We start from the raw sequence: 23997 nt of genomic DNA, 5'->3' as shown, positions 1-23997 counted from the left end.
CTCCAAAAGCTCCCTGAAGCATCATGGAAAAGACAGACCCGTGGTGGAGTTGTGGGAGGTTAAGTTGGCCTTGTTACCCAACACAGTGGGAAGGACATTCGCGTAGGGACCCCCGGGATTTGGGGGCTTGGAATCTGGTGCCGACATTAACTAGCTGTATTGGCTTTTTACTTTTTCGAAGCCTCCCAGTCTTCATCTGCAAAACAGAACTGCTGCTAATGGCTCAGCAGAGATCTCAGGAGGCGATTAAAAAAGATTAAGGGGCACCTGGGTGACTCAGTTGGTTAAGTGTCCGACTCTCGGTTTTGGCTCAGGTCACGATCTCATGGCTTGTGAGTTTGAGTCCCGCGTAGGGCTTGGCACGGCTGGGATGCTCTCTCTCCCCCTCTCTCTCTCTGTCCTTCCCCTACTGGCACTCTCTCCCTCTCAAAATAAGTAAACTTGGGGGAAAAAAAAAGATTAAGAATGATATACATTCAGTGCTCAGTGGATTACACACAGGGTGCTCAATACATGGTAATGGTAGTTTTTATTACTTACCTGAACTCTCTTTTCTAATATGTCTGGTTTCTAACCTCACGGGGACTTCAAAATGTAAAAAATTTATGTCAGAATACAAAGGCAAGAACACGAATGCATAGGAGATTTTTTAAGTTCACTTCTCTTCTGCACATAGTTATTGTCGTTTAGGTCAGAAAGTTCTGGAGAGCAGAATTTCTAAAAAGTGGCCACATCTTTCCCTCAGAATTATGAGTGGTCACAAATGGTCATACCAATGGCCAGGTACTCCTGCTGCAGAACTGGGTCCAAAATTGGCACAAATCAAGAAAAGATGGGCTGTTTGGTTGTAAAGGGCATGAGGACCAGGAGAACACTGGAGTTGTAATATACAGAATCCACACCTGCCAGAGTTGAAAAGGCTTTGGAGATGATCTGAATTCACCCCTTTATAGATCAACTCTTCTTTCCAATTCACACCCTACCATTGTCCTTAAACGACTTGAATATTATTACTATAAAGGACATAAATAAACGGTATTTACATGAAATCACATTACAGTAAATTACATTACAATAACATTAATTATGTTACCATAATTTTAATTACAATAATGTAACAAAAAGTTATAATGTAACAAAAAGTTACATTACGTTATAATCAACATCATAAAGACTTTAAATAAACATAGTTCAGAGTTGATGAAAGAAAAATCCACAGAGGCTAAATGACCGTAAATGAGACGGTAGGTCAAGGACATGTTAGTATGTGGGAAGGGGAACGTGCATCCTATAGGAAGGAAAGGGTTAATGTGCAGAGTTCAGGTTCTGGCCTAGGAGAACAGGCCGACCAGAGAATCAGAACTGAATGGTGGGAGGTGGCAGAATGAGTATAATATCAGTAGCTCCTATGGAAACTGTTCTCACTAGATGTTGAAGTAGAAGGTTCTTGAGCCTTTCTAATTACAAGGTGCTGAAAGAACCCTGTCACCGGGGCAGGGAAATTTATTCTTTCTGGCTGAGCTGCAGAATCTAGAGGTGTATAGGTTACGAAAGAAACATCGGCAAATCCCACGGCTCAATGACAGGATCCTCTTTATGGAGTCATTCCCCAACACGCATTCCAGATTAGCTGGCTTTTTCACCCAAGTATGTGTTTTGCTAGTTATTGAGACTTTATAGAATTCAGCTACCTCCCTAAGTAACCTCAATATGTGAATAAAACTTGACGTTTAATTTTAGCCAAGAGAAAGTCTGCCTTGAACTTTTAAGACCTTACCCTTGTTCCCAGTCTTTCTAAACCCCAGGCTGTAACGAAGACGAAGACAACTCTCTATATAAGGGCCGACTAACGGACCGCACATCAACAGTGGCTTCTTTTAGTGATTTCATCTGAGTGGCTTTCATGTGCTTTGTCTGTAGCAAGAAATAATAAAGTAAGACATCAGCCAGGGTACCAAGTTAGCCAATTTTGATGTTTCCAGCATGAACCTTCAGTACCTCGTCCTTTTTCTGCCACTCCCCCAGCCACCTTCCAGTGTACAAGTTACTCGCACCCTCTCCCCAAGGCCCTCGGAAAAAAATTGTAATTATTTACACCCTCCCCCTTTTCTGAACTGCAAAACCGCTATTTCTAAAAGTTGAATCATATAAAATCGCCAACATGTGATCAATTTTGATCTAGAAAAACGGCCATTGCATTATGGTTCAAATGGACAATAGTGATGGCATCTTGTCCCCTAGTCGTACAGTGAAATGAAAAAAAAAATAACCTTGTATTTGAGGTGAAAGGAGTCCGAGATAGGATCTAGCCCAGCTTATTCAGGTATAGGCCTAGCCACTGAGACTCGGAATGGAGCAAGGAATTAGAAGATCAAACGTCAACAGTTAGAGAACAGAGCCTGATTACATTCCGGATGACTGGACTCCTGTCCCAATGTTCTTATCTCCATGGCACGGGTCTGAAGACTTTTTTCTGTCAAGGGCAAGACAGGAAACTATTTCAGAATTTGTGGGCTACCGGGGATCTAACATTGTAGCATGAAAGCAGCCATAGACAATATGTAAACAAATGAATGGGGCTGCGTTCCAATAAAACTTTATTTATAAAAACAGATGGCAGGCTGGATTTGGCCCACAGGCTGTAGTTTGCCAAGCACTGCTCTATAGAATTCTTAGACTTAAAAATATCTGCAAGCAGATGGGTGAGGGATTTGTATATTGAAAGTGTGCTCAAGTGTTCATGGATGCTAATTCAGCATAAAGATCCTACTATCCTCTGTATTTCCCTTAAAATAAGTACCTAAAGAAACCCAAAGATGCTGAGACCTCGGGGCTACAGCTGTCTAAGGGTTTGCCAACTGCAAGATCAGATCACTCAGGACGGGCATAATACTGTCTTAACTCCTTAGCTAAATCTACAACATATACTTGAGATCTGAGGAAAGAAATACATTAGAATGTGCTATCCATCAGACTGCCTGAGCTATGGAATTAGGTACAGACACTCCTGGGTGAAATTTTAATAGCTTTAACAATCATTTAGTCAGACTCCTTCATGCGTTAGAGGAATATAACTTCATTTTATCATTTGCATGTTGGATGAACAGGGTTTGAACTGGCACTTGGGGTCAGCAAGAGATTTTGAATACAGGCATTTTTTTCTATTTCTCCTGACAGTGAAGAAACTACTTTGGCTATATCTATTTTCGATTTGAACTTGAGAAGCATGGGAGAATGTTATTAAGCAACTGAAAAGCCTGTATTGGTCCCATATTCTGGCCACAACACAGAAAGGAAGACTTATCATCAGGTCATTCCAGGAAGGAAAACCAGTCAGTATGCACCAGGCATGATAATACTGTGAGTGTAATCAACATCCCTGGAGTAAAATTCTGTCCATGCATCTAGCTATCTACCCAAACATCCAGACCATCTGAATATCTAAACTATTTTTGAAGGTACTGGACCATTTGCTGAGAATCCCCGGTTAGGTGGAATAAGCTACCTGCTCCCAGGGAGCTAAAAAGGTAGCAGAAGGAAGAAGTGAAGGCACAAAGACCACAAAACCACAACAATGAAGGCAATACTTCAAGAGTAACTTTTTTTTTCTTTTCTTTTTTTTTTTTTTTTCAACGTTTATTTATTTTGGGGACAGAGAGAGACAGAGCATGAATGGGGGAGGGGCAGAGAGAGAGGGAGACACAGAATCGGAAACAGGCTCCAGGCTCTGAGCCATCAGCCCAGAGCCTGACGCGGGGCTCGAACTCACGGAGTGCGAGATCGTGACCTGGCTGAAGTCGGACGCTTAACCGACTGCGCCACCCAGGCTCCCCAAGAGTAACTTTCAAGTAACAAGCCAGTATCTGGAGGAACTCATTAAAGAACAGCAAGATGTGAAATAATCACCAGGTAGAGCTCTCAAGAGCTCCTGTTGAGCTATGAAAGAACCTGGAGAAGGTGCTACGGTGCCATGACGCAGCCCGCTGGAATAAATGTGCTTTTTCACCTCCAGGTCCTCAACTGCCCAACCTGCTTCTCAATAGGTTGGGCAAGAGCTCACTGGCAAGACCTCAGGCAGAACATTCAAAACAAAACAAAACAACCAAATCACATAATATGGATGCTTTCTATAACTAAGTCATATCAGTCTTGAAGAATTCTAACTCTACTTTTATTTTATAGTACTTTCTACCCAACATTCTAGAGAAGATCAGAGGTAAGACGCAGCTTAATACAGAATCAAAAGTGGATGAAGACACTCAAAAAAGCTTATGTGATATGAATTAAATAATTAAAGATACTGTCTGTACCCAGGACAAGAGCTAGAGATTCAAGGAGACCTGACAGTCAAAACTTATGTTAAATTCAGGATTATCATTAATGATTTTTACAGTATCATCTTCTAATTCACTGTTCACAGTTTTTAGCAAGTGGCCAACCTCTTCAAGAACGTTGGTCATAGCCGCCGATTCCTTTTTGTTTACATTTTATAAAAGAAAGCAAAATACAACATAGCTTTGAACAGACCGAATTCGAAACCGCACCATGTATCAAGATTCAAATTGTATTTCTGCAACAGAACTAAAAGTATAATTCCAGAGCGAGAGAAACCAAAACCCAACAAAATGAGAACTCACCTTGGATATGAAGCATCCTGTTTTCTCACATCCATTAAGCCCAGCAACCAAGATAAAAAAAAAAAAAAAAAAAAAAAAAAAAAAAAGAGCAAGATGCAGTGGTACTTACTTGCAGGTGATGGGGTGCTGCACCCACTTGGCGGAGGGTGACCATGAAGGCCATGGAGGGGAGGCAGGGAAAGTCCCCCGATGACCGGTGGAAAGAGTAACGGGTAGGGTGCGGCTGGATAGTGAGTCATGTGTCCATTCACTGCCGGGACAGGACATGCGTGGCTACTGGTGGTCATGTTTCAGGCCTCACAGGATGAAAAGTGTTCTGGGGTGGGAACACATCACTCCAGGTCTTGAAGCAAAGTGAGGGAGGTCAATTCAGGGCAAGGGTTGAAGGTGAGCTGTCTTCTGGGGCAAAGGCAAAACAGTTCAATGTATGACCACCTTGCACTTTAAAGATCCAGAACTGCTAACTCTGTAAGGAAAAAAACAAAACAAAACAACAACATATATATATATATATATATATATATATATATATATATATATATATATATATATATAAATTTTATAAGTCAAAAATATTTTCTTCTTTATCGAGTTATGTGAAAAATCTCAGATGTTAAGCTAGGTCTTCTAATTCCCAGTTGTTCCCCTATATTTACTACCTTTATTTTCTTAAAGTCTTATATCCTGATATAGAATAAAACAAATATACAATTTCAAAGTAGCCCTGACTGTCCAATATTAAATAGCAACATCCCCCCACACCCAATCTTTCCCTATCTCCCTCACATTGCGTAAGTTTTCTCCATGGCACTTAAGTTTTTACGCGAGTGTTTTTGTCCAACTCTCCCATTACAATGAACTCACCAGGAGGGCAGAGTTTTTTGGTTTTATCACATGCTATGTTACAAGCTCCTCAAAGGATACCAGACAGGCTAGAGACACTCACTAAATATTCACCGAGTGAATGAATATTTTTTTCTTGCTTCTTTTAGAGAAGTTGATTGTGCAATCATGTCCTAATCTAGGTGCTTCCAAGATGTTAAATATTTTATATGAACAAACTTGGGATTGAAACCTAGCCCCCTGGAATGACATACCTCCAAAAGGTAAATATAATTGTAGGAGAAAACCATACCCTAATGAAAGGTGAGTAAGAGATACAGCGAAAGATCAGCAAAATTCTTTCTATCTTTTCTTGTTGTCAACAGTATACACCTTCCTTGTAAGATCACCATCCATTGATCCATGTGACTGCTTTGTCTGTTTAATCATCCACCCATCAATAAAATCCTAACTTACTATTATACGCCAGGTGCTGATGTAGGCACTAGTGATATACTTCCACTAGTGTGGAAGAAGGCTAATGTGGCTCCTGCCATCATGGAGTGTCTAGTTTTAACAGCTCCTAATTGAGATCAGGTTGTTAAGGAGGGTTCAGTTGTCCTGCGCCTACAAAGAACTCGCAAGCAATGATCGGCACCACCTAGGACTGCTCGAGGCTGGGGACAGAAGAAGCCTGGAACAGATTCTAGGGTGGGCTGACTGTAGACGTCACAGGTTCATTTGGGCCCTGATGACCAATATTCAGTAAAAGCCCCAAACTCTGGACTCCACTGAGGGAAGCACTGAAAAGTAAACCCATGTGACACAAAACAAGAACGGTATCTCAAGGCCGGCCAAGAGTAAGTGTCAGGAGCATGATTCCAGAAACGGACCACCTAGGTTCACATCATGGCCCTACCCCATGAACAATGATCTGACTTCTCAATATGGCAGCTTTGAGTGTAAAATGGGGGTAATAATAGAATTTACCTCAGTGGGCCGTTGGGAGGATGCCATGAGGAAATGAGGTTAATACCATGAGAAGAGGGCCCGGGGCAGAGTAAACACTAGGTAACAATTTGCTATTAACATATGTGTTGTCTCACCAAATGATAGGCTTCTGAGAACAAGCTTACTGGAAAAGATAAGAGGCTCTGGGGTCAGAGAGGGTAGGGAATCACATCACAGTTGCCTGAGGAAGATATTAGGACTCCAAATTTTGTCATGGAAGAAAAGGTAGGATCCGGGTAAAGTTGAGAACAAAGACTCATTAAGGCTTACGGATTTCTCAGTTTGCGCAATTAGCCAGTTTGATTACAAACCTCACAATTTTCTAATCCAAATAACTTCCATTTGTTTACTACGTGTCAGGCCCTTCGCTTACGAGCTCCAAGCTCGAGCTCTTACTCCATAGCCTAAGAGGCAGTTATTATCTTAATTTTCCAGGTGAGAAAATGATGTCTCCGTGAGTTTAAATGACTTAGCCGCAATGTCCTAGAGTCAGCCTGTGGCTAGGTCAGAATTTGAACCTAGATCTGGAAGGTTCTACGATCTCTTTGCTTTACCCTCCACCGTGCTGTGTGCTTATGTCACTGAGTGCCTGAAGGTGTCCTAGTTGTACCCTACAGAGGAAAACGTCCACAGGCCGTCCTGATGTGAGTGGCTGTCCTCACTTAGATGACATTCTCCCCAGGGCCTTGAGTCCCTGGCCTATTAATATTAAAAATGAGCATCATCAACAGTGAGACCATATGCTCCCAGGTTCCCCACGAGTCCGCTGAACCTTACAAAAGAGACTATAGTCCCCATTGGCTTCTGTAACACACTTAACCCCCAAAGTGGTGCCCCTCCCAAAATATCGATGTCCTTTTCACACTTTAAAACCACAACTTGTTTCTCTGATGAAAATAAAGTAAATGGACTATAAGAGGTGAATGTTTTTCTGAGCTTTCTCTTCTAAAAATCATGCACCATCTAATATATTTAACATCGTGATTTCGTAGTTTGTAGCAAATTAATTAGAAAATAAACAATGCCCTTTGGTATTTGCTGCATTTCCACTCAATTTGATTTTTAAATCACACACACAAAGCCCAGCATTGTTAAAAATGGTCTTTTCTATCTCCATTAGATAAACTACCTCATTAACTGGTGGAGCTGACAGTTCAGCAAACCCACCCCCGCAGGGCACAATTCTTAGATTTTTAAAGCTGTTTGTTTGTTTTTACCAACCAGGGACTACTTCTACTCTCAATAATCCTTCATTTCTCTTTGCTTTCAAACACTGCCGATTTTCGGCATCCTGCCTGCCTGATTGAAAAGTCTGGTATCACGCCTAGGATCTTTAAGAAAATAAAAAACAAAAAAAGAAAAAGGAAAGAAAACTACTTACACTGGTAATAGGGCAAAAGAAAAAAAAAATCAGTGTTTTGGGAAAATCCTGTTATGTTGCTGGACAACTGAACAGTCGCTGGGTCTATGTTCACATATGTGACTGATTAAGGCTATTCCTGGAAGCAGAGAATTTCCTTTGTTTCAGGCTTTTTGAGGAAAAAAAAAAAAAAAAAAAAGAGAGATGTTTCGTGATATTAGCAGTGCTTTTTCCCCGCCCCCCTCTATGCCTGATTTGATTTTGGGCTCATTCAGTGTTCCTTCCTTCACAGCCTGAAGCAAAGCAAATGGGAGCTGAATAGAAGAGAGTGGAAGGAAGTAGGGACTCCCATCAGGAGGATCTACAACCTTGGAGATTCCCTGGGCATCAGTTTCCTCCTCTGTGAAACGGGTTAAGGGAAGAGGAACAGGTTTTATGTCAAGTTTCTCAGGCTGTGCTGTCCAGAAAACAAGTGTTTTATGAGATATTAAATGAAAATACTGAAAATATTTAAGAGGATATAAACTAAAAAGGGGGTGCCTGGGTGGCTGAGGTGGTTAAGCCTCCGACTTTGGCTCAGGTCACCATCTCCCAGTTCGTGAGTTTGAGCCCCATGCCCCTTGTTGGGCTCTGTGCTGACAGCTCAGAGCCTGGAGTCCTGCTTTGGATTCTGTGTCTCCCTCTCTCTCTGCCCCTCCCCCCTCGCCCCCCCCCCCTCAAAAATAAACACACAAAAAAATTTTTTAAATGGAAAAAAAAAGGAGGAAATAAAAAAATTTTATATAACTGCATGCATAGTTGATATTGTCATACAATAATCTATCTGCCTTTGATAAACAGCAGAATGACAGGAGGTAGTGTGATAGGTCCACACACTAACTGTTGGAAGAAATGTGCCCATGCAGTGGCAGGGATCTTGTGAACTGCTAACATCTATGCCCACATCCATGAGATATTATTTTAATAAGACAGAGTATATTTTGTCCACTTTAATTTGTTAATGGTTTTAATCCATTAAAAGTTCTTAAAGTACATTTTAATCATTTCTTGGCACACTTAATTTACCAGAGGTTGTTTCTGTATTTATTTCAGCTTGAAGTTGCAGGCAGTTTCTAAGCTGATCCCTCTCAAGACTTAAAATTTGTTTTATAAACATGATACTTACATATGATTTTTTTTAAAAAACAGTTCCCTTTAAACCAGTGGTTCTTGGGGCGCCTGGGTGGCGCAGTCGGTTGAGCGTCCGACTTCAGCCAGGTCACGATCTCGCGGTCCGTGAGTTCGGGCCCCGCGTCAGGCTCTGGGCTGATGGCTCAGAGCCTGGAGCCTGTTTCCGATTCTGTGTCTCCCTCTCTCTCTGCCCCTCCCCCGTTCATGCTCTGTCTCTCTCTGTCCCAAAAATAAATAAACGTTGAAAAAAAAATTAAAAAAAAATAAAATAAAATAAACCAGTGGTTCTCAAAGCGGGGTCCCTGAACCAGCTGTATCAACAGCACCTGTAAACTTATTCGAAAACACAGATTCTGGGGGTGCCTGGGTGGCGCAGTCGGTTAAGCGTCAGACTTCAGCCAGGTCACGATCTCGCGGTCCGTGAGTTCGAGCCCCGCGTCGGGCTCTGGGCTGACGGCTCAGAGCCTGGAGCCTGCTTCCGATTCTGTGTCTCCCTCTCTCTCTGCCCCTCCCCCGTTCATGCTCTGTCTCTCTCTGTCCCAAAAATAAATAAACGTTGAAAAAAAAAATTAAAAAAAAAAAAAAAAAAAAGAAAACACAGATTCTGTGTTCCCACAGGATCTACTGAATCGGAGTGTCAGGTGGGTGCAGAAATCTGCATTCTAACAAGCTCTCCGGATGATGTTGATGCAGCCGACATTTGAGCAACACTGCCCTAGACATTCGGTTGGCAAATTTCTTCTGAAAAGGGCCAGAAAGTTAATAATTGAGATTTCAGGCCATCCAGTCTTTGTCACAAATACTCAACTCTGCTTTTGTACCAACTTCTTATGAGACAAAAGCAACCACACGCAATCGATAAACGAGTGGATGTTGCTATAATCCAATAAAATGGGCAGCCTGCTGAACCTGGCCATGGACCATAGCTGGCTGACCCCAGCTTTAGATTAATAAAGAAAAACAGCAGCCCACTGTTTAACTCCTGTCCCTACAAGCAACTACTCGAAACTATGCTAGTTCGGTTTTTTCCTGTTACTTGTATTTCTAGATAATGGGCTTAAACTATTTTTTTCATAATTATGTAAGATTTCCTTTACTATCTACTGGTTTCTACTATAAATAGGATTGAAATCTCACAGGCTATTGCTCACACATGCAAAACCCTCTTTTCTCTCTTACTCCCAGCATAATTTCATCACAATGAAAACAATGGAAATCAATTACATTAATTTTACCTAATTATGACTAGGTAAATATTGTTACAGCTGAGCCACATGACATACTACATTTACAGGTCTTATAAAATTTTTTGTTTTTCCTGGAGTTAATAATTGCCTTGTTTATATAATTGGATTACTTTCCATCTATGAATAATTCTTCCCCACTCCCTGACAATTCTGTCAGACATGTCATATGATATGGTAATTCCATAACTGGAGACATTCCTCTTGCTCCAGGGCTGACTGGCAGCTTTCCTGGTCTCATGCATAGATGTCAGATCAGGACTTTCTATTATCGCGTCTCTTTTTTCTTTTTTCCTGGAACCTGTTCCCTGGATCTCATGTCCTTCTCTTTCTTGGTTTACTTCTTCATCTGATGGTTTTTTCCCTAAGATTCTCCCTAGAGATGGTGTGTGGGAAGTAAATTTTTTGACACTTTTCATGTTTTGAAATATTTTTATGCTATACCTCACCCTTATTTGATAGTTTAGGTAGGTATGAAATTGTGAATTGAAAATAACTCTTTTTTTTTAGTTTATTTGAGAGAGAGAGAGACAGAGAGTGCACGCATGTGTGAGTCGGGGAGAGGTAGAGAGAGAGAATCTTAAGCAGGCTCCATGCCCGGTTCTGAGCTCCAAGTGTGGCGCAATCCCGTGACCCTAGGATCATGACCTGAAATCAAGAGTCAGACATTTAATTGACTGAGTCACCCAGGTGCCCCCGTTTTTTCTTTTTCTTCTTTATACATCCTGGTTTTTGTTCTAAATAGCTTATCTTAAAAAGAATGTTTTACTGGGGCACCTGGGTGGCGCAGTCGGTTGAGCGTCCGACTTCAGCCAGGTCACGATCTCGCGGTCCGTGAGTTCGAGCCCCGCGTCAGGCTCTGAGCTGATGGCTCAGAGCCTGGAGCCTGTTTCCGATTCTGTGTCTCCCTCTCTCTCTGCCCCTCCCCCGTTCATGCCCTGTCTCTCTCTGTCCCAAAAATAAATAAACGTTGAAAAAAAAAAAAAGAATGTTTTACTCCGCTTTCCACATTGACTTTTCCTCCCACTTTGTCTGTTGTTTTGTTTTAATATAACATGCATTTCTCAACTGTATTTTCTGTCCATATCTAGGCCAACCCGTTTATATCTAAAGGGAAGAACATACTGCAAGCTCTGTTTTCATGGTCAAACCTTGTCAGATGGGTGAGTTTCATGAAAGAGTACTGTAAGTGGGACATTTCTTTGGGAGACTCCTCAAATGTTAGATTTACGGGCTTTTTACTTGGGACTTGAAAAGTAGAATAAGCTATCCCAAAATATGACCGTAGGGGTTCAGGACATGCCCCCCAACATAGGATTTGGTATATTGATTATTTTGAGTTGTAAGCACCTGAAAAACAGTAAAAGTAGGGATAGGATTTTTCTGAACTCCCTTATGTGTCTAAATACACATCCTCCAGAAGGAATACAATTATCATAAATACCCTCCATTGGGAGTTTAGTCAACCAGCAACAATGGATTCTTGTCACAGGAGAGGAAACTACAAGCCAATAGCACACCCAAACTTTGTCACAAACTATCAGACCTCCAGTCTATTCTAAGGCCCATTCATCTTCCTTGAAAATTACTTAACTCTTTTGTAACATGCTACATCCTCCTTCTTCCCCTTCCCCTACCAAGATGACATTTAATTCTGAATTCTAAGCCATCTCATGGAGTTACTCATTTTTTTCTGGATATCTCCCATGTATACCTGAGGTATACATGTTAATACACTTTTGTTGCTTTTTCCTTCTTGACCTTTTACTTCAGGGGTCACAGTCAAGAACTCAGAAGGTAGAGGGGAAATGATTCCCCGCCCCCCCCGATAGGTTGAGTAAACCCACTAAGAAATTCTCTCAGATTCTACCTAGAATGGAGAAAAAAGAAAATGTCTTACTGAAAAGACTTCTGGCAGCGGAATGTAACGGTGAGGCTCAGGTTGCTGGTGGGGTTATTATGAAATAAGTAGTCTCTCACTTCTTCTTCCTGCATTCAGTCTAACACTACCGCCCCACTCTGTATTTATGCCTGGTGTCCAGAACCCTAACTTCTCTACTTTAATTTCTTCAAAGAGTAGACTTATCTTTCCTCCTGGGGTTGGATTACACTAATCACCAGGATGTAACAGGTGGAGGAGTGAATTTAACTACTACTCCTTGTTCAGAACTCCAACCAATCTTACTATCTCAATCATCACTTCTATCTTTCTGGACATCTGGTGCTTCTACTTTCTGGGACTGTCCAAAATCCTACAGCTTATCTCCTTGCTTTTTCTCTGTGTCTCCTTCAGGCACTCAGCATTCTGCTCTCTGCACTTGGCTAATTTATTCACTACTGCCCATCTACTTTTTGTCTTCAAAAAAAGATACTGTCATTTATTGTCTGCAATTATCATCTCTCATGCTCTTGTTAATTTTATGGTTTCTACATTTTACGTCCTTTCCTATCATTCTAGTGAAGATTTAAGAGGGAATAGGAGAACATACATATTGTTAATCCATCATATTTCACTAGAATTTCACTAAATTTTATATTAAATATATATATATTTCAATAAATAAATATATAATATATATTTCATGAAATCTTTTACTGAACTATAATTAACGTACAATGTTATATTAGTTTTAGGGTACAACATATTGATTTGACAATTCTATACTCAGTGCTCACCATGATAAGTGTAGTTACCATCTCTTACCACACAACATTATTACAATCTTGACTATATTCCCCATGATGTACTTTTCACCCCTGTGACTTAAATAAACAAAAAAAAATATTTTTGAGAGAGAGGGAAAGCGTGAATGGGGGAAGGGCAGAGGAGGGGGGAAAAGAGAGAATCTCAATTAGGCTTCCACACTGTCAGTGTGGAGCCCGATGTGGAGCTCGAACCCATGAACTGTGAGATCATGACCAGAGCCAAAGTCAGACACTTAACCAAAGCCGCCAGGCCAGGCACCCTTTATGTCCTTTTATATTTCATTTTTTTTTTAAGTTTATTTATTTTTGAGAGAGACTCCTGTGACTTATTTTATAACTTAAAGTTTGTACCTCTTAATCCCCTCTATCCGTTTCTCCCACCCACCCCCCGATGCCCCTCACCCCTCTAGCAATCACCAGTTTGTTCTCTGTATTTAAGGGTTGGTTTTTTGCTTGGTCTCAATTTGAAACCGAACAACAAAAAAAGTGAGGTCTGACTTGCCATAATGGACATGTCAGAGGGCTGTGTCAAATGCCTTTTACTAATAAATACATACAATAAAGATGGGATTTGACCTCTCCTACCCACGCACCTACAGGCATACTGGCTAGAAGTGCCATTTAATGCATTGATGACTGGATATATGCTTTCTAAAAGACTCCAAGTTGGGGACAGGGTACTTACTGAGAGTCTACCTTGAGACACAGGAGCCAAACACTTTAACCTGGTGAGAAGTGTTCATTTTACACCAGGCTGCCTTCAAGTATAATCCAAGTGACAGAGCAGAAAAGATTTTTGTAGAAAACACTGTATTCATTTCCTCCCACTAAAATTAAGTGGCACCATGGCTGATGTGGGTAACATAAAAAACAAGCAACAGTGAACAAAAGATAGATTTTTAAATTTCTCGTGGTGAAGCACAGAAAACTGTTCTGTATTTCTTCAGCTCATTTAGAATTTGTTGTGGGGGAAATTTTTGCTTCAACAGACACTACGTGCATATTGCCCCTTCTTCCAGTTTGTTTTAGCTCAAACCTCCCTCTTTATTTAAGGCATTAGTTCCAGGTAATGCCACTTAAAATTTCTCAAATGCATTCGGCCAAATGCCTGTTTTCAGCAAAAAATGCCAAACTCAGCACAAATTCTGGCAGTTTCTTTTGCCGCCGTTCCCAATAGAAACATGGCTATAAAGAAGTCAGTGTTATGTGTCTGGTAGTTTTTCAGCCTTTCTTATATCCACCATCTTCTTCATAAATGTTACTGGTAAAATTAGCTTCAGCTTAAACCAAGGGGATGCCCCAACGAGTAACTTGAATTTGGCCAAAAAGAGAAATGTCTTACCGCTCTTTAATTTAGAAATGAAAGAGAAGAGAGTCATTTAGAGAGAATGATGCCATCAAAGAGTCCCTCAGACCACCAAGTGAGCAAAGTGAAAGCTGACTCACTCTACTGCTTTAGGAGGAGGTCATTCGGCATATCGAAGACATATTTTTAAAAGCGTACACAAAATGTCCCTGCATTCCTTTTTGGACCATTTTTTATAAGGTTCCATCTGCTGAAGAAACACCAAGTGAAAATATGACTCAGAAAATGATGAGGAAATACATAGTATATTAGAAAGCATAAAACTCCTTAAGATCTTAATTTCATAAATTATAGGAGCAGCAGCATATACAGGAGTGTTTAAGGAGCCAGCCCTCAAAGCAAAGTTGTTACACCTGCTAGCATGGCACGCACCTCCTGAAGAGGTGTTCTCCTAAGGTCTTTTCACACAGATTCCAAAAGGTAAGGTACAGAGGACCTAGTGGACAAAACTTCTGTCAGTACCACGGCTCGTTTTTAAGAGAAGTGACGGGAGGCCACTCCTTATACAATGGTTTCCATGCTTTGCATCGTGGCATTCTGCCATATCAAGCATAATGACTGGATTAAGATTTGGTTCTCAAGGGAAAGTCAGCCATCTGTAGGTGGGTTAGTGGATGTGAGGTAGCCTAAAAGATGTAGTCTGCCCAATGGGAGTCTCTACGCTGATTGGTGGCCAAGTTACCCCATCAGTCTGAGCATTGGTGGGACACAAAGACACAGGTAAAAGATTAGCATAGAAATGTAAAGATACCCAGAATATTAAGTTTGCAGAAGCCACGAGGCTAGAGACGCTAAATGAGTAAGAAATAGGAGACAGAGAGGGACAGAGAACCAAAACACTGATAGAAACAGGAATGAATCAGGTCACAAGAGCTTTGATTGTGCCTCTAGGTTACCTGTAGTGTGAAGAACAGCATTCTGATTTTTCTGAGGCCTGAGTCTTCACTTGTTCAACTGTTTTGTGTCTTTCTTTCTCTCTTTCATGGAACAAACTCCCAAATTATACTGCTATAGACTTCAGACCTCAGAAGATCCTTCTTATCCCAATACTTAACCCTTTCTCTTTGGGGAGGATCAAGTGGCCAGTCTTCAGTTGACTATGTTAATAGACCACTGATATCATGTCAGCTTGCCTGTTGGGATTAAGACTGATACAATGGTATCAAGTACGATTTGTAAGTGTCCATTCATAAATGGCACAGTGCTGTAAAATCACTAAAGAGATATATTTGAGGTCCCTGGAATCTTGCAACTTATAATGATATGGAGATCATAAAAACGGATACAGACTATACCTTGCTGTAGTCAAACTCAGTATGTATGCACGCCCACTGACATTTGAAAACAAAATAATCGTCTGCTTATTCTTCTTATAAAAGAATTTATGTGACAAAAATCATAATAGAATTCCCAAAGCAATGAATTTAAATAATGAGTATTTAGTGTTCAATCATATTTAAGCATTGTAAACGGATATAACTGGTGCGGGTATCTATCTACTCTAAAACGGGACGTCTCCCTGAAAAAATATTTTTACCAAATTTATACAGTTGCCTTTACCAAGTCAAGGCAGCAAGAGCATGAATTTTTCCAGGCACATTTGTGTTGGTCACAGAAATGAAATGGTCACAGAGTTTTCACCTTTATAAGGAATGGGGATTGTCAAAGCCACTGCACAACACTGTATCCAGGCCCATTGTAGGTCTGCTCAGGTTCTGGCACTGATGTTGGTTTCCTTCCTCCCATAAACCAGGTTAAGGGCATTTTATGTGCTTCTTATGACAACAAGCAAGGTGCCAATGTTGCCGTTGTTACCCAATGTCCAGTGGCCTGTGGCAATGCCCTCATTCTCATCAGTTTATCAGCCGGGACAGGATTTTTTTCAATGTTTAATTTTTTTATAACGTTTGTTTATTTTTGAGAGAGAGAGAGAGAGAGAGAGAGCGAGCAAGAAGGGGAAGGGCAGAGAGAGAGGGAGACACAGAATCCGAAGCAGGCTCCAGGCTCTGAGCTGTCAGCACGGAGCCTGACGTGGGGCTCAAACTCACAAACTATGAGATCAGGACCTGAGGTGAAGTCAGACCCTCAATCAGCTGAGCCACCCGGGTGCCCTGGGACAGGATTTTTTTTTTTTAAGTTTACTTATTGATTTTGAGAGAGCATGAGCTGGGGAGGGGCAGAGAGAGAGGGAGAGAGAATCCTAAGCAGGCTCCACTCTGTCAGTACAGAGCTCGATCCCATGAACCGTGAGATCATGACCTGAGCCAAAATCGGGAGTCGGACCCTTAACTGAGTCACCCAGGAACACCAGTATTTTTGATACTTAATCACCTTCCCTTCTCCCCAGCACCTCTGGCTGAGGTGAAAACATTCTACTCAGCTCTTGCTAGCTGCTTCTCTTCAACAGCCAGATCTTATTCCCATGTCTCTAGGTTTTGTGCCTATGTCAACCTGGACAAGAAATCTGGAATTATCATCACACAGTCCTGATCTGCCTGTCTGCAGTCTTTGTAGGTTGAGCCTTCTTCACATTGAGCCTTCTTGCAGAGGGAGAGGGTTCAGGGCCCATTTTGGACACTGTGTGTCATACTCTTTTTTTTTTTTAAATTTTGGAGGAGTTTTAATTTTTTTTTTTTTCAACGTTTATTTATTTTTGGGACAGAGAGAGACAGAGCATGAACGGGGGAGGGGCAGAGAGAGAGGGAGACACAGAATCGGAAACAGGCTCCAGGCTCTGAGCCATCAGCCCAGAGCCTGACGCGGGGCTCGAACTCCCGGACCGCGAGATCGTGACCTGGCTGAAGTCGGACGCTTAACCGACTGCGCCACCCAGGCGCCCGTGTGTCATACTCTTAAGGCCTCTGAAAACAAGCTATATGGCCAGACACTTTATCACAGTTCAGGTTTTCTTCTTTCCCACATTCACGCATCCCTTGCTCCCCCACCTGAGGTCAGAGACATCACAGTTGTGTTCAGTAGACTAGAGCTTTCCGGTGGATTTTCAACAATGGATTAGAAATATGCCTGTCTCTGATCCCCTCAGCCTCCAGGGGCTGATCGGAGCCTCAGGATGTAGGAGGTGGAACAAAGCCTTTGACTCAACATATTCATCCATTAGCAGACTCCTTTGTTTACCACCACGGGCCATGCAGGTATTATTAATCTGAGTATAGCATCATGTGAAAAAGGGTTGAGAAACAATACATTAGAATTACAATGCTACAGGGGCACCTGGCTGGTACAGTCGGTTAAGTGTTCGACTCTTGATCTTGGCTCAGGTCATGATCTCACGATCTGTGAGATGAAGCCCTGCATTCGACTCTGTGCTTGACAACACAGAGCCTTCGGGTGACTCTCTCTCTCCCGCTCTCTGCCCTTCTCCCACTCACATTCTTGTTCTCTTGCGTGTGCACGTGCTCTCTCAAAACAAACTTAAAAAAAAAAAAATCACAACACTACAAAGGGAAGGCCAAGCCAAATAAACAAAGACTTTTGTTTTTCCAGGTGTGGGAGAATACCTAAATTCTTTAAATTAGATCTGATTGGGGCGCCTGGGTGACGCAGTCGGTTAAGCGTCCGACTTCAGCCAGGTCACGATCTCGCACTCCGTGAGTTCGAGCCCCGCGTCAGGCTCTGGGCTGATGGCTCAGAGCCTGGAGCCTGTTTCCGATTCTGTGTCTCCCTCTCTCTCTGCCCCTCCCCCATTCATGCTCTGTCTCTCTCTGTCCCAAAAATAAATAAACGTTGAAAAAAAAATTAAAAAAAAAATAAATTAAATCTGATTGGATTCTAAATCTTTATAGCACCTGACAGAGAAAGAATTTGGTCTGTTGTTAAGATTTTCTTTCTTTTCCAGGGTTATGAAAAGGACCTGGGGGTCTCATGCAAGCCAAACACTGGGGGTGGACTCTAAGAAAATAGACAGACAATAACACGTGCTGGAGAGAATATGTACAAATTTGAACCCTTCCATATTGCTGCTGAGAGAAAAAACGATGGAGATATTTTGGAAGCCCGTTTGATAGTTACTCAAAATATAAAACAAAAGAAAGCCAAAAAAAAAAAAAGTTACACAGAGCTACCATATGACTCAGGAATCCACAACGGAACATACGAGAAAGAAAACTGAAAAGGTATACAAGCAAACACTTGTACGTGAATATTCAGAGCAGCATTATCCATAAGGGCCACAAAAAAGGAACAACCCAAGTGACCGCCAATTGATGAATGGATAAGCAATATGTGGTCTATCCCTACAATGGAATATTATTTGGTCAAAACAACAAATCAACTACTGATGCGTGCTACAACACGGACGAACCCAGAAAATATTATGCTAAGGGGAAGAAGCCATAAAAGGCTGAAAAGTCCTGAGGTATAAAGGCTACATATTATGTGATTCCATTTATACAAAATGTCCAGAATATGCAAATCCCTAGACAGAAATTCGGGGAAAGGAGGAGTAGACAGTGACGCTTCATGGCTACAGGGTTTCCTTTTAGGGTGATGAAGGTACGCTGGAATTAAGTAATGATGATAGTGGCCTAATTTTGTGAATATACTAAGAACCACTGATTACACAACTTAAAAGTTTAAATTTATGTTAGGCAAATTCTATCTTGAAAATTAAAAGAGAAATAGGCACATAAATTAACCAACCACCAACGAAGACAGATTTAGTCCACACAGTTTCTACTGATATATTCCCAAGGCCCAAGCCTAGATTAGCCTGTACATCTGGCTTTCTTGGTATCTGTGCCCTGGGAACAGGGTCTAGTCTTTCTAGGGCTATTTCCCCTGGAAAGGCTCTCATCCCCAGGGGATTCTGTTAGGAACAGGCCTGGGTCCTCACCACTCACAGGCCTCATGGACTGCTGTTCTCTATTTACCTTTAGGAAAACTGCTGTCTCTCCCTCCTTACCTCTTCTGAGCTTTCTTAAATTCATAAATTCAGTATGTTTACCGTTACTTTCTACTCTCATTCTCCCTGGGATTTTGTCAATAAACCTGCCTGTGTTCCTTAAAATACAGTCAACATTTTGAAAAATAGTAATTGAAAAAATACTGGCTCTGCAAAAAGATATTCACAAAAACATGTTCTAAGAAAAGTGGGAAGGCCAAAGGAAGGAAGAGCGTGATGGGAGGTTTACATTTCTGAGCCAGGGCAGGCCACGAAGGAGGAACGCAAGTGTTACTGACTTATAGTCCTGCATTCACATGAAGAGGGCACTGTCTTAGTCTCTTTGGGCTGCCTTAACAAAACACCACAGACTGGGTGGCTTATAAACAACAGAAACTTCTCACAGTTCTGGAGTCTGGAAGCCCAAGATCAAGGCTCCAGTGTGGTCCTGCTCTGGTGACAGCTCTCATGGCCGGCGCCTTCTCACTGTGTGCTCACATGTGGAAGGGGCAAGCTAGCTGTCTGGGCTTTCTTTCAGAAGATCACTAATCTCACTTATAATGGCTCCAGCTTCATGATCTACTCACCTACTTAAGGCCTCATGTCCTAACACCATCGCCCTGAGGGTTACGATCTCAATATACAAATTTGGGGGGGCACCCAACCATTCAGGCTACAGCAGACAAAGAGTTAGGCTTCTGCGGTAACGGAGTCAGCTAAGGTAGACCAAATAACGGCTCCCAAAGTTGGCCACGTCCTAATTTATGAAACCAAGGAATGTGATCTTCTATGGCCCAAAGAACTTTGCAATATGTTTAAAAATTAAGGATCTCGATATGGCCAAAAGGAGTTTGCAGATATGGTTAAAAATTAACGATCTTGAAATGGGGAGATTATCTTGGATTATTTGACGGGTCCACTGTAATCACAGAGGTCCTTACAAGAGGAAGACAAAGGGACATCTGAATACAGAAGCAGAGGAGGTGTTAGGATGATGGAAGCAGAATCTGGAGTGATGTGCTTTGAAGGCAGAGGAAGGGGCTAAAAGCCAAGGAATATACTCAGCCTCTAGAAGCTGATAAAGGCAAGGAAGCAGATTCTCTCCTCTGAGAGAGGAGAAACTCACCTGGCAGACACCTTGCCTTTACCTCAGTGAAACTGATTTTGGACTTCTGACCCCCCAGAGCTGAAAGGGTAAATTTGTGTGGCTTTAAAACCACTAAGTGTGTGGTCATTTTTTATAGCAGCAATAGGAAATGAATGAATACACCAGTCCACTCTGAGTCTCCAGCAACCTAGTCAAGAACAGTAACCACAAACACTGATATAATACTTTTCTTGAAACCAGTAGCTAGTTTTGCCAAAATAGAGTTTTTCTGCCTTGGGGAAAACCCTGATGCGTGGTGTTCATCAGGGAGAAAATCTTGAAAATGCTCACCGTTGGCTTTGAAAACTTCCTACAACACTGAGGCAGAGGAGAAGCCAAGGGATGTCTGTTCTAAAGAAGACAGGGGCTCAACAAGAGGCCAAAGGTCAGAGTAGTACCAAGGGAAGAGGGAAGAGCGTGCTGTCTTTGATGGCAACATACGTATGACTCCTGAACAAGTGTGTAAAATGTTGATTGAACTACTGTGCCTTTCTGCTAGGTTACGTGAACACTGTGTAACATGTTTTTGTTTTATCAGCAGCCTTAGAGCTTCCCTGCAAATTGCCAGAGTTTAGACACAGATGATAGAGCCATTCAAGTGGGAATGGATGCCATGAGCTCAGGTTAAAGGAAAGAACGAGAGGGTCAGGCATGCGCGCGTCCGTTTGTAGAGAGTCTGGGACAAGATTAGCAAATTTCAGTGTTATGTTGTTGCTGTTGTCAACTTTTTTGCCTCGCTTTTTTTCCAACTAAAAATTTCCTTCACTGTCTTAATTATCTTATTGCTAGTCCTCAAGAGTCTTGAGAGGAGAGAAAAGAATTAGGGTGAAGACTTCTTTCTCTCCAATAAAGATGTGTCTGAAAGATCTCCTCTTATTGTATTTGGGGGAAAAAAAGGTAGTACCTAGAAGAATAATGAAATGTTCGACCTCACTTGAAAACTAAAGTTTGGTCCCCTGCACGAGGGAACAGTTTATTTCCTTTTTAAGTCGTTTTCTATGGTTGGCAGTTTTGTTGTGTGGCCTCCCAATCCTATCAGGGGACCCCCTCTCTGCCTCTCCATTTGTCACAAAAAAAAAACCCTAAAAGATAGTTGGTACATTTAAAAAGACCTATTTAGGAACTGCTTTGCTTACCCAATCTGAAAGACACCACCCACGCACCATAAATAAAACATAAAACCAATATAAGAAATCTACCAGAATGTACCTCCAAGTGGCACCTCTTGTTCAAGGCAGTGACAGTAAGTAGCTCAACACCTTGTTTAGATTACGCTCAAGGCACTTTTTGAAACTTTTTTTGGGGGGGGGAGAGAAATTCACTAGAGGTAAAATGGCAGAGACGCTGCTTTGTTCTCACCAAATCCTGTTTTATTATTTTTTTTCTTCTAATCACACAGCCAGAAAGATTCTCCCGACTTCTCCTATAATTACTAGATGAAGGCATGAGACTGAGCTCTGGGCAGCGGATGGACGTGATGCGTGTCACTTCTTGGCCTCGTTCCACAAACCGCCTGTGGAATCCTGCATGCTCTTTTCTTTCAATTGCTGGCTGGATGCAGAGGGTCCCTACAGAACTCTAGCAACCTAGACAGTAGTAGAGCCACTGCATGGAAGGGGTCTAGATCCCTGAACGGCTGGTTGGAGAATACCCATCGACCTGCAATGGATTGTAATGTTAGTGAGAAATGAAATTGTATTGTAAGAAGGCGCTGAAATTTAGAAATGTATGTTATAGCTAGACTAATAAAATCATTGATTATATAAAATAATCACTTGTTGACTTTATAGTTGTACTTCTGTTTTTGACACCCAAATCTTGCCTGCCCCTCTTGACTTTCTTCTGAAATAATGTCTAGTTAACGTGTCACCATACAGAGTTAAAAACTTCCTTGTGATGAGAACTTTTAAGATCTACTCTCTTAGCAGCTTTCAAATACAGAGTATTACTAACTATAGACACCATGCTGTACATTACGCCCCCAGGACCTATTTTGTACCTGGAAGTTTGTACCTTTTGATGCCCTTCATCCATTCTGCGTGTCCCCCACCCACTGCCTCTGCCAATAATCTGTGTCTACGAGGGTTGTTTTAGATGCCACATACCAGAGAGATCATATGGTATTAGTCTTTCTCTGACTTATTTCACTTGGCAGAATGACCTCAAGGTCCTTTCATACTGCTCCAATGGCAAGATTTTTTTTATGGCTGAGTAATATTCCATTCCGTGTGTGTGTGTGTGTGTGTGTGTGTGTGTGTGTGTGTGTGTGTGCCTGTGTGTGTAGAAGCTTTTTACTTTGATGTAGTCTCACTTTCTTATTTTTGGTTTAGTTGCCAGATGCAAAAAATCATCAAGATGTCAAGGAAGTTACTGCTTATGTTTTCCTGTAGGAGTTTTATTGTTTCAGCCCCTAAAATCAAGTTTTTAATCCCTTTTGAGTTAATTTTTGTGTATCATGTAAGAGAGGGGTCCAGGTTCATTCTTTTGCATATATTTGATGGTTTTCCCTACACCAAGTATTGAAGAAACCATCTTTTTTCCATTGTATCACTTTGGCTTCTTTGTTGTAAATTATTCAACCATCTATGTGTGGGTTTATTTTGCGGCTTTGTCCTGTTCCATTGATCTTTGTCTGTTTTAAATGCTGACACCATACTGTTTTGATTACTATAGCTTTGTAATATTGTTTGTAATCATGGAATATGATACCTTCAGCTTTGTTCTTCTTGAATCTCAAGATTGCTTTGTCTGTTTGGGGTCTTTTGCGGTTCCATGTTAATTTTAGCATTATTTGTTCTATTTTGTGAAAAATGCCATCCAGAATTTTGATAGGGATTGCATTTAATCTGTAGATTGCTTTGGGTAGTATGGACATTTTAACAGTGTTCATTCTTCTAATCCGTGAACATGGAATAGCTTTTCATTTATTCGTGTCTTTAGAAATTATATATATATAATTATATAACTATAATTATATTATATATTATATTATATATATTTTTTCATTATTCAATATTTCATTGTGTCTTTAGAAATTATATATATATATATAAAATGTTTAATAATATATATATATAATTAAACATTTTTTTTAATGTTTATTTTTGAAAGAGACACAGAATCTGAAGCAGGCTCCAGACTCTGAGATGTCGACACAGAACCCAACACAGGGCTCGAGCTCACAAACCGTGAGATCATGACCTGAGCTGAAGTCAGATGCTTAACCCACTGAACCACCCAGGTGCCCCCAGAAATTATATTTATAAGGCAAATCCCAAGGATAAAGAGTTGTCACCTTCCTAAATAAATTAATGATTGCTATAAATTAAAAAGAAGAATTTCAAAGAAATTTTGATCATTGTAGGACTATTAAAATACATTGATAGTTTCTTTAAGGATCATCTTTGAAAACCAAAACTGTTCGCTTGAATACACAGCAGCATTTATAAGGAATTGGAGCATATTAAGAATTCAGGCCATGGGATTATAAGAATACCTTAAAATCATTCACATTTTAATAATTATAGTAACTGACGTATGGTTTGGTTTTATGTATGGTATGAAGTGACGATACCATCTCTCAGGTGAAATTATGGCAGCCCAGTCCTCAGAATAAGAGAAGTTTGCAAGAAAA

The 23997-nt window shown here is 41.1% G+C and overlaps 1 protein-coding gene across 5 annotated transcripts in view; it reads right to left on the bottom strand.

Moving 5' to 3' along the window:
* The window catches only part of RARB (retinoic acid receptor beta), an 876710-nt gene that overhangs the window by 404314 nt on the left and 448399 nt on the right, over positions 1-23997 (bottom strand). For all 5 annotated transcript variants that reach the window (XR_006700944.1, XM_045436330.1, XM_045436327.1 and 2 more), the window contains one exon: positions 4747-5103. Coding sequence is in view for 4 of the 5 variants with exons in the window: in XM_045436330.1 (XP_045292286.1) it covers positions 4747-4924 (178 nt within the window). In the remaining variant the exon portion in view is untranslated. The remainder of the gene's footprint in view (positions 1-4746; positions 5104-23997) is intronic.

This window comes from Leopardus geoffroyi, chromosome C2 (genome assembly GCF_018350155.1).
Source record: "Leopardus geoffroyi isolate Oge1 chromosome C2, O.geoffroyi_Oge1_pat1.0, whole genome shotgun sequence".
In the NCBI taxonomy this organism is placed as follows: domain Eukaryota; kingdom Metazoa; phylum Chordata; class Mammalia; order Carnivora; family Felidae; genus Leopardus; species Leopardus geoffroyi.
This window is presented reverse-complemented; position numbering and strand designations above follow the sequence as displayed.